This window comes from Dipodomys spectabilis, unplaced genomic scaffold, assembly GCF_019054845.1.
Source record: "Dipodomys spectabilis isolate Male_0828 unplaced genomic scaffold, ASM1905484v1 ptg000026l, whole genome shotgun sequence".
Classification (NCBI taxonomy): domain Eukaryota; kingdom Metazoa; phylum Chordata; class Mammalia; order Rodentia; family Heteromyidae; genus Dipodomys; species Dipodomys spectabilis.
The window spans coordinates 3948471-3967407 of record NW_024870703.1 but is presented as its reverse complement, the minus strand read 5'-3'; the positions used below and the strand labels follow the sequence as shown (position 1 = coordinate 3967407).

The 18937-nt window shown below is 37.6% G+C and overlaps 1 protein-coding gene across 1 annotated transcript in view; it reads left to right on the top strand.

Annotated features, from left to right (window-relative positions):
* The window catches only part of Ston1 (stonin 1), a 110135-nt gene extending 97397 nt beyond the window's left edge, over window positions 1–12738 (top strand). The window contains exons 9-11 of the mRNA XM_042675411.1: window positions 315–572; window positions 1482–1571; window positions 12540–12738. Coding sequence (XP_042531345.1) covers window positions 315–572; window positions 1482–1571; window positions 12540–12647 — 456 coding nt within the window. The 3' untranslated portion in view covers window positions 12648–12738. The remainder of the gene's footprint in view (window positions 1–314; window positions 573–1481; window positions 1572–12539) is intronic.
* Window positions 12739–18937: the final 6199 nt, after the last annotated feature.

The window sequence follows — 18937 nt, the reverse complement described above, 5'->3', positions numbered from 1 at the left end:
GGTTTATTGGAGGTAAGCATCTCAGGGACTTTTTCTACCTGGGCTGTCTTTGAACCACGATCTTCGGATCTCAGCCTTCTGAGTAGCTAGGGTTACAGGCGTGAGCCACTGGCACCTGGTTTACTCACTTCATTTTTAATTTAAAATTTATTTTTAAGTTATGAGAAATAATTTCTCAAATTCAAAATTTAGCAGCTCATAAGACAGAAAAATTTTAACTGGCCATTTGTAGAAAATTTGCCAAAGTAATTTAAAATTTGTATATAATACTTTATGTACTTTGATATGAAGAATTTCTTTTCTTTCTATCTTAGAATTCAACTTCTCAGATGAATTTGAGCATTCGGGTAGCTGATGATGATGTTAATGAAATAATTCAAATAGATGGGACTGGTGATATGTCTTCTACCGAAGAAATAAAAAGTATACGAGAAGTCGACAATGAATTTCTGGGGGTTATTGACACAGGAGATCTAAAGGTGCTTGAAGAAGAAGCCGACAGTGTATCCAATGAAGAGTCCACTACAAACAGTAGTGATAATGAAGACTCTCAGATAGATGTCATGGAGGAGGTGAGTGGGGACTGCTTTGGAGCTTAGATTGTATTTGCTTATAACCTTTTACTTCAGTGTATTTAGGACCAGGTACAAGAGAAATTAAGACTAACCCTTTCTTTATTCTTTTAAAATGAGACTGACTTGGATCCTCGGACTTAAAACTTTTATTTAAACTGTTTTAAACCAGCAGTAAGCATTGAGGAACTAGCCTTATATTAGTTGCCCTTAACTAGAGACAGCAGGAGGTTTAGGGGATTGGGTAGAGGTTAATGAAGGGAGGCTGTGCAGAGGCCTATATTTTATGTTCTAATTCCTGTGTTCTAACGAGTACAGTAAAATCTGAGTGGAATATGGTAATTAAGTTTATAAGAAGCATTAACTATCATTTAGGGTGGCCTTATTATATATGTGCCTGTCATACTAAGTTTTATGTGCTTTGTCTTATTTAGTAATTGGAGAAGTCTTCCTCCTCCTTCTCTTCTTTTTCCTCTTCTTCTTCTTCTTCTTCCCCTCTCCCCCTCCCTCCCTCCCTCCCTTCCTTCCTCCCTCCCCCCTCCTCTTCCTCTTCTTCTTCTTCTTCTTCTTCTTCTTCTTCTTCTTCTTCTTCTTCTTCTTCTTCTTCTTCTTCTTCTTCTTCTTCTTCTTCTTCTTCTTCTTCTTCTTCTTCTTCTTCTTCTTCTTCTTCTTCTTCTTCTTCTTCTTCTTCTTCTTCTTCTTCTTCTTCTTCATGGAGATTTTAGTAACTTAACTCAAGGTCAGTTATGTCATTAAATGGCCTAGCTGGTTATTCAGACATAGTACATCTGATTTTAAAGTCCAGCACTATTCTGCCTCTCCAAGCTCCTTTATTTCCATATGTATCTCCAGCTTTGAAACATTTGAAGCCCCATGAAATTTCTTAATGTGATCATCTTTCATCTTTAGGATCCTCTAAATTCAGGAGATGACGCTAGTGAGCAGGATGTGCCAGACCTGTTTGACACGGATAATGTAATTGTCTGTCAGTATGATAAGGTACAGTGTTCACCTTTTGGACTCTGGGTTTATTAATTGCATTTATAGTCAGAGGTATGTAAAATGGTGGAAAATAGGATGGTGAGTTACAGTTGAGAGTTAACAGAATCACACAACAGCTACTTCATTCTGGGAGGTGTGAAGGGTGCATCTAGGTCCAGCACTGTGCTGTGATCTCAGTGACAGGACAGGAAGTGATAGCCTTTGTCTTAAGGAGGTGAAAAAAATCTTAGTGAGCCACAGTATTTCTTAGGGAATAATAAAATGGCACAGAATGGGATGGCAGGTAAATCAAAAGCTAAAATATGTGACAGGTAAACCAAATGCTAAGATGACTGTCACATAAGTCAAGTGCTAGCTCATGGCAGGCAGGAGTCCTAAAAGTGGCAAGGAAATACAAGAAATCATTTGCAGTTGGAGGTCTTTACAAATCCGTGGGGCAATATAGAGTTTGGAAATGGGCTTGAGTGATTTAAAGGATAGACGTGAGTACAGAGAGCAGGCATTGAGAAAAACCTGACAAAAGGCAAACCATGAAGGGAGTAGTACATACAAGGGGCAGTGAAGAGACAGTTCTGATTTGAATAAGTATATTATTATTATTTTTTTTTTTTGTCAGTCGTGGGGCTTGAACTCTGGGCTTGGGCACTGTCCCTGAGCTCTTCAGCTCAAGGCGAGCACTCTACCACTTGAGCCACAGCGCCACTTCCGGTTTTCTGGTGGTTAATTGGAGATAAGAGTCTCATGGACTTTCCTACCTGGGCTGGCTTTGAACCATGATGCTCAGATCTCAGCCTCTCGAGTAGTTAAGATTACAGGCATGAGCCACCAGCACCAGGCTTGAATAAGTGTTCTTTCATTGCATGGCCTAAGAAATGATACTGGCCTGGGGAAAAAAGTAGGGAATGGATCAGAATAACCTAAATGCTAGTAAGAGCAATCTCAGCTTGGTCTGAAGGACATTTACTTTCTGAGAAGGTTACTGAGGAAGTTGTAATCAGAGTAAAAAAACAAAACAGAATAAAACTGGCCATATTTAATAATTTGATGTAGACATGCAAAAACCAGGTTGAGAAGGTAGTGTAAGAATAAAGAAAAGTTAGAGGTTATGAAGTTATGATAGAAGAATCAGGGAGACTGGTAGCTAGTTGGAGGCATGCTCTGGTTTCAAGTGTAGAGATTGTTATTAGTAGCATTTTAATTTCAGCAACTAAAAAATAATTATTGTTTATGCCAGTTGTGGCTCACACCTGTAATCCTAGCTTCTTGAAAGGCTGAGATCAGGAGGATCATGATTTAAGGCAAGGCAAGGCTCATAAGGCAAAAAGCTCATAAGACCCCATCTAAACCAATAAATAGCAGGGCCTAGTGTTGTATACACTACCTGTTACCCCAGCCGCTGTGGGAAGCATAAATAGGAAGACTGCAGTCTGGGCAAAAAGCAAGATTCTATGGGAAAAATACCAAAATCAAAAAGAGCTGTTAGTATGGCTCAAGTGTTAGAACACCTGCCTAGCAAGTATGAAGCCCTAAATTAAAATGCCAATAGCACCACCAACAAAATACTGCTTTTTTCCCCCCAAAAAACATTAGAATTATGATTATGTAGTAGAATGGTAGTTTTTTTTGTCCTCAATACATGAATATTTTCTTAAAACAGACTTGAGGTATTAACATACTATGCAATGCACCTATTGGAAGGATATGGCTCGATGTTTCTTAGTATGTTAGTGCATACATGCATACATCTCCACATCTTCAGTTCTCACTCTTTAATTTCTCATTTTCTTGTACCTTTGATCCTAGGCCTGAGGAACCAGGAATTCACTTTGGGTTTCTTTAGACTTCCCTGTTGAGGCATTTCATATGAAAGAATAATGCAGTAGAAGTCTTTTGTAACATAGGTTTTTCTTCTTATTTATCTGTCTATGGACCTTTGGATTGTTTCCCACTGTAGAAGAAAGAAAGTAATATATTTTCTCATCTGCAGGTTCATAGCTACGGCCCCTAATAAAGAGAGATTGACAGGAGCAAAGCACACAAATTTAGTTAAGATAAATTTTACATTGCACAGGAAACCTTAGAAATGAAGACACAGGAGGAAAGAATAGACAAGGTTAATTTAACTCAATAACTTATGTACATGTGAACTACCATGGCAAAACTCCTTTGTACTACTAATAAACATGGAAAATGAATCACAGGAAATTAAAAAAGGCTCTGTTGTTGGTGGGCAATGGAGTGGGTGAATGTGGTCGAAACATTGCATGCATGAAAATACTTGCACAGTGAAATCAGTTGGAACTGTTTTTTTTTCTCTTTATTTTGTTGGTTGTAGGGCTTAAACTTGGGGCCTGGGCACTGTCCCAATGCCTTTCTGTGTTCCAGGCTAGAATTTACCACTTGAGCCACAGCACCACTTCCCGTTTTTGAGTGATTAATTGGGGATAAGTGTTTCTTGGGGACTTTTCTGCTCAGGCTAGCTTTGAACTGTAATCCCCAGATCTCTTCCTCCCAAGTAGCTAGGATTACAAGGTGAGCCAACAACCCCCAGTGATTGGAACCATTTCAAGAAGGAGGAAAAGGAGGGTGCGGGAGAGTGGGGTAGTTGAGTTTGACCCGGGTGCGTTGTATACATGTATGGCAATCACACAGGATCCACTTATACAACTAATAAATGCTAAACAGATCTTTAAAAAAATGAAGACATGGGGCTGGGAAGGTGGCTAGTGGTATAATGCTGCCTTGCATGTGTGAGGCCGTGGGTTCGATTCCTCAGCACCACATAAGCAGAAAAAGCCAGAAGTGGCACTGTGGCTCAAGTGGTAGAATGCTAGTCTTGAGCTGAAGAGCTGAGGAACAGCTCCCAGGCCCAGAGTTCAGGCCCCATGACCAACCCTACCCCCTGCCCCCCCCAAAAAAAAGAATTAGCGATAAAGAATTAGAGATAACTATTTTTTTTTTCTGTATGTAAAACCATACAGAAGTAGAATCAGAGGAAAAATGGGTATGATCTGTTAGTAATAAACTGAAGGGACTTAGCAGGGCCTCCTTGTTCAGAATCTTCACAGTATCCCTATGTCTTTGGAGATAATGGTATTTCTCTCCTGTGGGTACAGGGTGAACACCTCTGGACTGTATGGCTGGGTGCTGGTGGCTCATGTCTGTGATTGTAGCTATTTAGGAAGCTGAGATCTGAGGATAGCAGTTCCAAGCTGGTCCAGGCAGGAAAATCTGTGAGACTTGAATCTCCAGTTAACCACCTGAAAACCAGAAGTGAAGCTGTGGCTCAAAGTGGTAGAATGCTATCCTTGAGCAAAAAAAGAAACTAAGGACAGAATCGCTTAGGCCCTGATTTCAAGCCCCATGACCAAAAGCGGGGGGAAAAAAGATAAGGACTTTATGGAAGGTCACAGAATTCTTTTAGGAGAAGGGTTAAGGGAAGAGAGACTTCCTGCTTCTGTTATTTTCTGAGGACTGAGTGCCATATTTGGGGGAGTATATCTTGAGCCTCATTTGTACCTTATGGTTAATATGTGAAATGTTTCAATGAACACTAATGCACAAGTTTTTGTGTGGACATATTTTCATCTGTTCTGGAATGTTCCTGGAAGTGAGGTTCCTGGGTCATATGATAACATTTTAAGGAGCTACTAGACTGTTTGACAAGCTGGTGCAGTTTTATGTTCTATTAGCTGTGTTTGGGGATTTCAATTTCTGTGCATCCTTGCCAACACTTGTTACTTGACTTTTTAATCTCGACATCCCGGTGGGAGTGCAGGGATATCTATCTCATTGTAGCTTTTTGTGTCTTTTGAATCACAATTTGAAATACATAAAGGAAACAATGGATAACATTTTGAATTGCTAAAACAAAAATAAATCCTTTGGTCTACATTCAAGATCACTTTCTTCCCTTAAAACATTTTATATATGGAAAAATGGCTACTTAGATGCTGGAAAAGATAAATAAAAGATGGAGTAGGGCATAGAAAAGTGACAGTTCTTACTTTGAAACTTACTTTAGTTTCTTATAAATTGTGCATTGCCTTCTACAATAAAAACATTATGTTACTTAATTATATCTACATTTCAGAAAGTTGCATAAAGAATTTTCTGGAACATTATGTATTTAATATCCATTGCTGCAGTGTGAAAGAAAGCTTGTAATTCATTATATAGGCTTTGAATTTTTCAGTGGTTTCTTTTTTTTCCCTTCATACTTGGTCATTTGACTCTTACAATAACCTTGTGGGGCATATAAAAACGATATTGGCTGTGTAGTGTTAAATCTAGTTGTTGAGTTGGAGAGTACTCTCTAATTAGTGACTATTTAAAGAATAGTATTAAATATTAATAGGAACCAGGGCATTAGGGAAGCATTGAAATTATTTTAAGAGGGAGTAATGAAGTCATAAGATAGTAGCTAAGAGAATGTGTCTGTAAGGTCAAAGTGGAATGGGAAATGCTGTTACAGTGGATTTCTATAAAGGGAAAACTTCGCAGTTTGTGTCATTAGTTGATTCATTTAGACTAGTATTGGATGGAAACAAACAAAAATAATTGAAAAGAGTGGAGATGTTCTAAGGTCAGTAGCATTACTTTCCCTGGATCAGAATGTATGTTTTAACAAGATCCCCAAATGACTTGCTTGTTCATTTAAATTTGGAGTAGCATATTTTGTTAAAAAAAGGTGTATTTTATTTTGTTTTGTTTTAGTCAACAGGTAGAACTAATCTTTGAATTTATGAACATGTCTAACAGCCTAAATGAAGGCACTGGTCCACACACAGTGCATTAATTGTATGGACATATTATTTTACAGGCCTTGAAAATATCAAAATTTTATGTGAAGACTGAAGTAATTAGGATATTACAGGAAAAACTCATTGTAAAATGACACCTTCTATAAGAGACAACAGTAGGACACAGTTTGTATATAAGTGGAACTCGAAACCACCAGAGTAGGCATTGTGTTCATGTGACAGTTTTGAAAACTTGCTTCCAAGTTTGCCCCTTTGATGCAAGTACAACCATTGGTTGCTCTGTCTATGTCCATGTCTATGTACTTTACTGTGAGGGCACATGGGTAGTCAATTTCCTACTTCTTTGCTATCTGTGCTTTCTGCTACTAGTAGCTTATCTGTCACTGTCTTGAGTGTAAGTAACTAGTTATAATGATTTGAAATGCAAGTACAAAAGGTTGCACAAACCACTCTGTATTTTGCCATTTGCCATCTTTTGTCAGCATTTCTCTAAGATACTGTTGTAGTAATATTTTAATAGATGTATAATATTTCATTGTATGATTGTTAAAGTTTATGTAACCAACCCCTACTGATGAAATTTGATATATTTGCTTTGAATTACCATATATATATATATATATATATATATGACATTCAATGTGTGTACAGCTATGTCATCACACATAACTCTTCAGAAATGGGATAATTAGGTTGATAAGACAAATGTATTGTAAAATACAGTCATTGTATTCTCTAAAAAGATGCTCTAGTATATATTTCCACTTCATTGTTTGAGAGTAACTTTGTCCTATAGCATTGCCAATAGAGTATGATAAAAGCACAATTTGGTTCCTCACCATTATGAAAGGTTGAAACAGATTTGGGTGGAAATTATAACTCTGTATGTGTTTAAGGCCCTTTGTATTTTCTTTTTGTAACTTTGTGCACAACTTTTGCCGTTAAACAGTTCATTGGCTTCTTATTTATTGATTTCTCAGGGTTCCTTATTGTTGTGGGAAGAGATGATGAGCTGTTTGTTATATATGCAAGTACTTTTTTCTCAGACATTTGCTTTCATTTTTTTTCTTTTCACTTTTTTGACTTTCAAAATTGAGTTAATTTATTTGTTTATGAATTAAATTAACTAGACAGGCACTCGTGGCTCACACCTATAATCCTAGCTACTCAGGAGGCTGAGATTTGAGTATTGCAGTTCAAAGCCAGCCCAGGCAGGAACGTCTGTGAGTCTCTTATCTCCAATAAACCACCAGAAAACTGGAAATGGCACTGTGGCTCAAGTAATAGAGCACTTGCCTTGAGCTGAAGAGCTGAGGGACAGCGCTCAGGCCCAGAATTCAAGCCCCATGACTGAAAAAAATTAATTATTTTTAAGTAGTTGTTCAAAAGAGTATGAGTTCAGCAAATCAGTTTATAAGTACAATACATCTTTTTTTTTTTTTTTTTTTTTTTTTTTGCCAGTCCTGGGGCTTGAACTCAGGGCCTGAGCCCTGACCCTGTGCTACTTTTGCTCAAAGCTAACACTCTACCACTTGAGGCAGAGCACTACTGGCTTTTTCTGTTTATGTGGTACTAGGGAATTGAACCCAGGGCTTCATGCATGCTAGGCAAGCACTCTACCACTAAGCCACATTCCCAGTCCCAGTACAACACATCTTGATCAATGTCACCCCCTTCCATCATTCTTCCCCATCTTGCTTTTTCATTCCTATGTTCAGGTGTTACATTTTTCAGTCTTTAATTTTATTGCATTTAAAATTTGAGGCATGACTAGAATGTTCTTTAATTGAAAGTTTAAAAAGGATTTACGTTTGTTTTCTTCTAGTATTTTGGGGGGCTTATTTTTCTATTCACTTCCTGACCCATTAAATGTTTTTCTTGATGTGTAATGTAATGTGTGATATCAACTTGTTTTTAGGAGGCTAGCTAAATTTTCTAACATTTCATGAAAGGAATTTTTTTCTCCACTGATGAAAAGAAGTTCCTTTATAATCTAGAAACACATACACCAACATATACACAGACACATACATACATAACACTACCACCACCACCACCACCAAAAATACTGTTTTTGTTTTTTGCACAAAACATTAGAGAGAGTTCTTTTTAATTTTTTCTGTTTTCTTCTATTGGTTTGTGTATCCACAAGTCTGTGCTACAGTGATGATTTAATTATCAAGATTTAAAAAAATCTAGTAGGGGTAGTACTTTGGCACTGATCATCTTTTCTAGAGTTTTCCTGGGAACTCTTGTCTATTTTTCTGCATTAACTCATCATTAGCTTGCCTGGTTCAAAATAAAACTCTATCAATATTTTTATTGGATCACACTAAATTAATAGAAGTTGAGATTTTAGTGATATTGAGGAGGAATAAGCAATGATTATAGATGAAAGGTCTGGGGGAGGCTTACTGAAAATGCAATGATGTACAGGTCAGTGGAATAAAAGTCAGAAGGAGAAAAGAGAACCAACTGTCCAGGAGAGTGGGTTTAGCATTCTAGACAAAGGGAACAGCAAATGCAGAAGTCCTGAGGAAGAATGCCTGTGTGTTCAGGGAATGGAGAGAAACCTAGCGTAGAAAATGAGGGGAGGTGAGAGATTTTTCTTTTTTGTCAGTTGTTGTGAGGCTTGAACTCATGGGTTGGGTGCTGTCCCTGAGCTCTTTGTGCTCAAAGCTAGCATTCTACCTCTTTGAGCCACAGTATCAGTTCTGTTTACTTTTTTAGTAGTTAATTGGAGATCAGAGTCTCATTGGGAATTTTCTGCCCACGTTGGCTGCTTGAAACTGTGATCCTCAGATCTCAGTCTCCTGAGTAGCTAGGATTACAGGCATTAGCCACTGGCACCCAGTGAAGTGAAAGGTCTTGATGTTCATTGTGAGGGATTTAGTTTTTGGAGGGAACTCATTGAGAAATTTTGTGTAGAGAAATGACATCTGATTGATGTTTTAACAGACCTGCGCGGTAATGTTCAGTGTAGACTTTAAGGCAGCGTTGGACAAGGGAGAAATGGGGAAACCAGTTATGAGGCTATTTTCTAGGTAAGAGTGAAAGGAGCAGAGGGGGTAAAAGTGGTGGGAATATGAACATGTTTTGTAGGTAGATGCTTTGTAGGTAGAACTAACACTGATGGGCTGACCTGCCTATGGGATACGAGTAGGAAGCCAAAAGAATGTCAAGATTTTTTTTTTACTTGAGCACTTAAGAGCAAAGAGTGGATATTTCCTACAGAGATGGAGAAACTGTGAAGTTTGGAAGAGGATATCCTATTTTTGGATTCATTTCAGATGTCTATTTCACATTCAGGAGATGCTGGAGTTGTTGAATAATGATTTGGAGTTGCAGGGATATATATATATATATATATATATATATATATATATATATATATATATATGGTATTTAACATAAGGAGACTGATTGTAAAAAAGAAGTATAAGAAAAAAGAATGGTTCTGGTAAAATCTAAGACTGAGAGATAAGAGAGGTAAGGAGAAATCAGTAAGGGAAACTAAGGAGTGACCTGAGAATTAGGTGAAAACCGATAGTACGCCATAAGCTATGTGAGGAAAATATTCAAAAGAAGAGAGTATTAAATACTGCCAGTGGGTCAAATATTCCTACCTACTTTATTAATTTGGCTTTTGTGATAAATTGACTCTTTACCAATATATTCTGTCTGTCGTTTATATACACAAAGACTATGAATTATGTATTTTGATTCAAATTGAATTCTTAGTATTCATCGATAATATTGGATTAACATAAAGCCCTAAAAGTTAATCTTCCAATACCAACAAAAAATGCTGCTTTTTTTGAAAAATATTATGATTATGTAGTAGAATGGTATTTTTTGAACTCAATACACAAATATCTTCTTGAATTTATTTAATCTTTATTCCATTTTTATTCCCTATTTCTTTGCTTTTGTCTAATCATGCTGGGTAATGCCAATTGTTCTTTCCTTTTGCTTGCTTAGATTTCCTAGTACCTCTAGAATATTTAAAAAATTGGGTAGGAGTGAACATCCTTGTCATTTTGGGGAAAGCTTTTAGGGTTTCCCTACCAAGCATGTGCTGGTTGTTTGAGCTGAGACATGTGTGTGTGTGTGTGTGTGTGTGTGTGTGTGTGCCTGTGTTTGTGTCTGTGTCTGTGTATAGGAAAAATTATTTGCTTCTCTTGAGTTAAAAAAAAATCTAAAACACACATGACATCTCTAGAGAGGTCATGCAATATGTCTCCTTAGGTCAACTAAAAAGGTTTTAACATTAATAAACATTGAGTAACTACGGTTGAATTTTTAGGAACAAATGCAGTCACTTGAAAAGCTACCTGAAGGAATTATTGTTGTTTTTAGAATTCATGTTGTATAATTTTTTATCTGTGCTATATTCAGTATTCTATTGTTACTGTTGTTTTGAATATGTAGGATAGGTATATATGAAAATGTGATTAAATGCAGAAAAATGTACTGTAGGACTTTTAAATATATACAAAAAAAACAGGGACTTACCCTTTATATTTTCTTAGACTTCACAAAATGTAGCAGAATCCTAACCACAGCTCTTCTTCCTGAATTAGATTATATGTAATCAACAAGTAAATTTAAATATTTATTATCCTTGATCTCAGATCAAAGGCTTTTGTGTGTATGTGTGCATGCATGTACGTATGTGTGCCAGTCCTGGGCTGGAACACAAGGCCAGGACACTGTCCCTGAGCATCAAGGCTAGTAGTACTCTATCACTTGAGTCACAGTTCCATTTTCAGCTTTTTGGTGGTTGATTGGAGATAAGACTGGGCTGGCTTTGAGCTATGATCCTCAGATCTCAACCTCCTGAGTAGCTAGTTATAGACATGAGCCACCTACACCCAACTTCCTTCAGCTTTTAGTCACTTGCAGTTTACCCTGAAGTAACAATGATTGTGATTCTTTTGCTCTCGAAGCAGTAGGATTTCCTATCTTATTTTGTCTGTATCTCTGTGGATTCATTGACTCTGAGAAGCAACTACTTCTTTCATTGAGTTAATCATCTTTTAATGTTTTCTTTTTTTTGGCCAGTCCTGGGACTTGAACACAGGGCTTGGGCATAGTCCCTAAGCTTCATTTGCTCAAGACTAACACTCTACCACTTGAGACACAGCGCCACTTCTGGCTTTTTCTGTGTATATGGTACTGAGGAATCGAACCCAGGGCTTCATGCATGCTAGGCAAACACTCTACCACTGAGCCACCTTCTCAGCCCAACTTTTAACGTTTTCTATGACATACTTATTCATTAGTTTCTATCTCCTGTTTAAAGAAAAGTGTGAAATCTTTGAAGGTGGCAAATGTTTTCTGTTTTTGCATAAATGCATTATATACACATATGTATACACATGAAAACATATATAGTGGGCCTCCACTTCTCTGTTTTCTGTTTCCTCTATGGATTAAACTAATTACGGGTCAAACATATTAAAAATTACATCTTTAGTAAACATATACAGACTTTTTTTTTTTTTTTTTTTTTTTGCCAGTGCTGGGCTTGAACTCTGGGATGGGTGTTGTTCTTGAGCTTCTTTTACTCAAGGCTAGCGCTCTACCACTTGAGCCACAGCACTACTTCTGGGTTTTTCTGATAGTTTGTTGGAGGTAAGAGTCTCATGGACTTCCTGGCCTGGTCTGGCTTTGAACTAGGATCCTCAGATCTCAACCTCCTGAGTATCTGGGATTATAGGCATGAGCTGGGTGCTTGGCTCATGCACAGACTTTTTTATCTTGTTATGATTTCCTAAATAGTACAGTATAACTACTACTCAAGAGCATTTATATTAAATTAGGTCTTGTAAATAATCTAGATATGATTTAAAATATGTAGGATGATACACATAGGTTATACGCAAATACATAAAGTCATGTCATATAAGAGACCTGAGCATCCACAGATTTTTTTTTTTTTTTTGGTATCTGCAGGGTTTGTGGAACAAATTCTTTTCCTCTCCAATGGGCTGATACTGAGGGATGACTCATGTATATATAACTAATGTATCTCTAGTGCCTCAAAGTATATGTCTTATACGAACTCAATCTTGAGGAAGTCTTTTAAACAACTTACGTTCAGGGTCAGAATAATCCTACATATTATTCCAAAAGCAATGTAAATCATCCCCTAACTTACAAATGTAATTAATGTAGATTATTTTTCTCCCCTCCCCAGATTCATCGAAGCAAGAACAAATGGAAATTCTATTTGAAAGATGGTGTTATGTGTTTTGGAGGGAGAGACTATGTATTTGCAAAAGCCATTGGTGATGCAGAGTGGTAAACGTTAGGAGCTTATTGTTTCGATTTTGTAATTATCAGTGGGGGTTCATTGCACATTGTGAGGCATTTTTATTTTAAATATTGTCCATCACTGAGCTACTCAGATTTTCAGTTCTCTATATGGAATTAAATAAAGTTACAATCCAGATGCAGATACAACATACAATTGTATATTTATTTTGTTTTCTGTTTCAGCAGGTCCTCCCCTCCCCTCATTATCTATGCCATTACAAATCACATTTGCATTGAGTGTGACAGACCATGATGAAATGTCACATTGTTTTCTTTTTTGGGGCGTGGGGTAGGGTGGGGAGAGTGGTCCTGGGTCTTGAACTCAGGACCTGGGCACTGTCCCTGAGCTTTTGTGCTCAAGGCTAACACTCTACCACTTGAGCCAAGCTCTATTTCCAGCTTTTTGGTGATTATTCAGAGATAAGAATCTCATAGACTTTTCTGCCTAGGCTGGCTTTGAATCAAGTTCCTCTGATCTCAGCCTCCCGAGTGGCTAGGATTATAGGCCTGAGCCACCGGCTCCTGGTTGTCTTATTCTTTGAAGGTACAACTTAAGATCCCAATGCCCCTTGTAAAACCAGTTATGAGGTGGAAGGCAGCATTTCTTCCACCCGTCACTGACTGTTATGTTACACAAGGGTCCTGGAGAGTGTTTTCAGTAGGTATGGAACATCTCACAAAGCTTTTCTGAGCCTAAGTGGATTGCTGGCAATACGATGATGATGTAAGCTCAGATGATCCCTAGAAAGCAGATGTATATGCTCTTATTTAAGCAAGACAATATCTGTTGAGCCCAGCGTCTTTGAGCTGAAGGGTAGCCTCTCTAATTTATGTGGTATTCTTAGGTAGTTGTAAGGGATTAGAATAGAATCTTGTGCTACTTCTTGGAACTTCAGACATCTGTCTTTTTCCTAATCATGATAGGATTTAACCTCTTTTCTACTTAAAAAAATATTATAGTGGAACAACCCTCTGCCAACTCTTTTTTTTTTTTTTTTTTAAATTTTATTTTATTTTATTTGAGAACATACAGTACAGAGGGGTTACAATTACATGGTCAGGATAATGCATACATTTCTTACCAAGCATTGCAGCCTCCTCCTTTGTTTACCCTTCACCTCCCTTCTCAGCCTCCCCCCTCCCCCCACCCAATCATACCCCCCCCTCCCCCCCCCCCTCCGACATTGTAAAGCTGGTTTTGACATGACATTTTGTACTTCTCATTGTTGCAACAGGTCCACCTGAATCCTTAAACGACTTGTTTGTCCCCATCTCCTCCACATGTTATACTGACATCAAATATAGTGAAAGCAGGGGTTACACTGTGGGGGAGGGACATACAAAGCAACCAAGAAATAATCTTATAAATGCGTTAGAAACACATGCATGAAAGAAACAAAAACATTAAAATACATATTTGAGGGTTCGTTTTCCTAACATCACATTCTCTGACTTTTTCCGCTTGGCTCATACCTATACTAGATATTGCAAATAAGGGAAACCATGGGACCTATGTTTCTTTGGGCCTGGCTTACTTCACTTAATATAATTTTTTCCAAGCCTTTCCATTTCCTAACAAATGGGGCAATGTCATTCTTTCTGATGGAGGCATAGAATTCCATTGTGTATATATACCACATTTTCTTGATCCATTCATCTACTGAGGGGCATCTGGGTTGGTTCCATATCTTAGCTATGGTAAATAATGCTGCAATAAACATAGTTGTGCTGGTAGCTTTAGTGTGGTCTTGTTTGTAAACATTTGGGTAAATGCCCAAAAGTGGGATTGCTGGGTTATAGGGGAGTTCTATGTGAAGTCTTTTGAGGAACCTCCATACTGCTTTCCAAAGTGGTTGAACAAGTTTACATTCCCACCAACAATGAAGTAAGGTTCCTTTCTGTCCACATCCCCTCCAGCATCTGTTGTTGTTAGAGTTCTTGATTTTTGCTGTTCTAACTGGAGTGAGGTGATATCTCAATGTTGTTTTGATTTGCATTTCTTTTATGGCTAGGGATGTTGAACATTTCTTCATGTGTCTATTAGCCATCCTTCTTTCTTCTTCAGAGAAGCTTCTCTTTAAGTCTTTCACCCACTTAGTTATTGGGCAGTTGTTTCTTTGAGGATTTGTTGTTGGGTGGTTTAATTTTTTGAGTTCCAAGTATATTTTAGATATGAGACCCTTGTCCGTTGTATGGCTAGTAAAGATCTTCTCCCAGTCCGTGGGCTTTCTATTGATCTTGCTAGCTATGTCATTTGCCCTGCAGAAGCTCTGCAACCTTATACAATCCCATTTGTCCAACCTTTCTTTGATTTGTTGTGTTTCCGGGTCTCTATTCAGAAAATTTCGGCCTGAGCCAAGGAGACCCAGGGTTTCTCCTATTCCATCCTGTAATGTTTTCAGAGTGTCTGCTTTGAGTTCAAGGTCTTTGATCCATTTGGAGTTGATTCTGGTGCAGGGTGATATATAAGGATCTAGCTTTAGTTTTCTACATGTAGTTAACCAGTTTTGCCAGCACCATTTACTGCCTCTGCCAACTCTTTAGTGTAATATCTGATTTTTCTTTTTTCCTATGACAGAGACATTTCTCCCTCCTTCCAGTTTAAGTTTTTAAAAGCAAAAACCAAGAAGAGATTATTCCTGGAGCTTGGGATGCCTCAAGAGGTAGAGTGCTTGCCTACCATGTACAAGGCCTTGGGGTCAATCTCAAGTCTTCTTCCTGCCCTCCTCCTCCCCTCTTCTTCCCTCCACCCCCTTCCTTCTACTTTGGCCAGACTGTCTTCAGTTGAGTAAAGAGGTTTGGAACACCGTCTTTCAAATCAGGAAGAGAAAAAAAAACACATAAAACACAAATGGCCCTCATTTTACTGCAATAATAAAATCAAAAGCAAATTAATATCTCAGTGAGCTCTTCTATAATACTTTCTCCCTTAGTAATGCTCAATTCCCTAAAGGGACATTTTCCCCATTACTTTACTCCCCTTAACAAGTGGGGTCTCTAGGTCTAGGAGCTCTAGCTTCAGGCCTGAATAGTGTTCTTTGGGATCACAACTGGCACAAAACCAAAAGATGAGTGGGTACTGGTTTACAAAAGCTTCCTAAGAATTCACTATCTGGATCTTCCTTGGACTGGGGCAAATTCCCTACTTCTTTTCACTAAGCAGCTTTACATGGAGAGTGTGATTTATCCTACTGAAGGGACTCAGCTTTTGGCCTATCTTTTCAAAATCTAGATGAATCTCTTCTGGGCCTTGAAGGTCAGATATTGCCTTTGGCCTAAAGTTGGACACCTTGTGAGGATTCAGGTAGTCCTAGTGAGTAGGCTGGTCCTCCACCCAAGTTCTCTGCTATGTTCTCTTTATCTTCCCAGGGATGGCCTTTCCCTATGACCACTGCTGCTTGAGATCCTGATCTGGTTCTTGAGAATTCCAGGGAGCTGTGCAGTTATTGCTCTACAGTGGCATTTCTCTTTTTCTAGGTGGACAACAAAAGGCACTTACTGTGTCTGACTCTGAAATGTACCTTCTTCAGAGCTGAGGAGTATGGTTCCTAGTCTCTGTTTTCTCCTTCCCAGTTTCGCCTGGTCACTCTGTACTTGCACTAGGTGATGCTTCTTATAAATTGAGGACTTGATTTATTGGCAGGATATACTTACCTGGGAAATAAGGTTTGTGTGCATGGGGGAAGTTCATGGAGGAAGTAGTAATAGTTGTTCCTCAAATTCCTTTCCCCTTTCTTTCTCATGAACGTTAAAATCTTACTTAGCTTTCTATTCTATTTTTTAAACACATTTCACCGTGTTTAAAAAATAGAATACTACAAATACTATTATATACATCTTTTTTGTGTAGCACATTTTATCACCAGGGAAAAAAGTCATGATAGACCCATTGGTCTATTATTTAAAAAATGCAGTAGACGTTATGAACACATTTATTGACATCTTAGTAAGAGATTCTTACTTTATGTGTGGACATAATATGTTTTTGAGAAAGCCAAAACCAAGCCCCCTCCCTTAAAACAAATGTAATAAATGAAGAATAAATACTAACATCTTTTAAAAATTACCTTGTACATTTAGACAAGTTATTCCAAGACTGGTATCTTATATTAATATCAAGACTGGTATCTTATATTAATATCAAGAATGGTGAAAAAAATACAAGACAGAAATATGAATTCATTAGGCATCTGTATTTTTTATGACTTAGTTTTGAAGTATTATAGAGAATCAGAACACACATCCTATTAACAAGGCTGTCTCATATGGGAATTACTTCTCACAAGGACAGTTTTATTGTAAAGGTTACTAATAATACCCTAGTATAGGGAAAGGACAAATGAGTGGTACTGATAAATGTTGAAGTCCAAAGAGAGACTATTGTGGGATATATATTGATTAGTTACAGCCTACTGTATTTCATGTAAAGAGATACCTTAACAATAGTCAACAAGGGAGGGAGTACATTAAGGAAAGTTTGATTTACAAAAAAGGCAGACTTGTAGCTGGGACCTTAAGATGGAAAAAATCACAGGTAAGGGACAAGTTATTCAAGAATGGTGTGGGTCCCGGTATGGAAATACATAAAGCATGACTAGGGAGAAGAAATGGGGGCAGTTTTTTTCATATAGAAAAACAACAGGAATAAAAATGAGTGGTTATAAAGGATGGGCTCTGTAGCTCTCTGAATGTTTGCCTGGGAGTGGAAGTTTAAGTTTATAGGTACTGAGAAACTGCTCAGGCATTTTGTGTGGGCAAATAATGAAACAGGATTTTAGGAAGATTAGTCAGTGATAGCGCATGTAAGAGTGTGGACATGGGAAAGCCCAGATGTGAATAAAAATGAGCAGTTCAGGAGTGAGGGGCTCTGAGATGTAGGTGTGGCAGTGGAAATACAAAACAAAGAATTGGCTTGGAAGGCAATTCAAATAGTAGGTTTTATTGATAGAAGGGTGTGGGATTGAGGGAGACAATGACCTCTGACTATTTCTATTGAAACCTCAATTATGATCTACAAAAATAAAGATCATTATGTGTGCCAACTTCCTTTATATACATTTGAAAATATCCATTACAAATCATTAGGGAAATTTAAAGAATTTGAATGCATAATAAACCTTGGATAACTGATTAATATTATAGGAGTCAGCAAAACAGTGAATAAGAGGCTGAGATCCCGAAGCAAAGCTTTGAGTTTGAATCCTCTTGAGTTGAATCTTTTATTCATTTTGGTTGGCAGCTTTAGCAATTGGAGTAAGTTTTCATTTCTTATACCAAACAAATAACATGTACATTATAGAGTTTTATGAGTATTCACTAGATAAAATTACATAATGCAGTTACCAATATGTTTGGCATATAATGAACTTTCAATAAAAATTATTTTTAAAAAGGAGAAAACAAAACACTGCAGTTTGAACCATAGTTTTGTTTTCCCACAAGAACCAATTTGAACAGCTAAAAATACTTCAGCTTGATGCTGGTGGCTCACACTTGTAATCCTAGATACACAGAAGGCTGAGAATTGATGATTGCTCTTTGGAGCCAGCTTGAGCAAAACAGACTGTTAGACTTTTATCTCCAATTAACCAGCAAAAAGCTGGCAATGGAGCTGTTACTCAAGCGATAGACTACCAACCTAGAGCAAAGTTCAAGCCCCAGTACTGGCACTCATACACAAAAATATTTCCTAGAAAAGATTAAATGCACTTTTCAATAATGTGAAATGGATAGAAATAATTCTTTACAATATTTGACCATTTTCTTTGACTTGAAAATATAGTGCCCTAGAATTTTTTTATAGAGTTCATAACTTCAAATAGGTCAGCACATTTGATGTGTATTATTGCCAGGATCCTGAGGTAGGAAATGGGGAAATGAAATGGACAGAGACAGGGTTCCTACGCATGAGTGTACCCTCTACAATTTAATATTTCATTGCTCTTTAGAGGAGAAACACCAAACAGGCTGAAACGTGCTGTTAGAAGTTTAGATTTTGAAGAATGCAGCTTGTTCAGGTCCATGTAGATCATGTGGGAAATAGACACGTGTTTAGAATAGTGCTGCCAAATAGAACTCTATAGCAATGGAAGTGTTTGTACTAGTCACATGTATAAACTAGTGCAACTAAGAAGCTACAAGGTTTTGTTTTATTCAATTTGACCACACATGGCCAGTGGCTACCAGATTGCACAGCACATATCTTGAGTGTATTTCTCAAGCTATCTGAGGAAAAAAAAGTACTTAAAATTTCCAATCTGAGCCAGGTGCTGGTGGCTC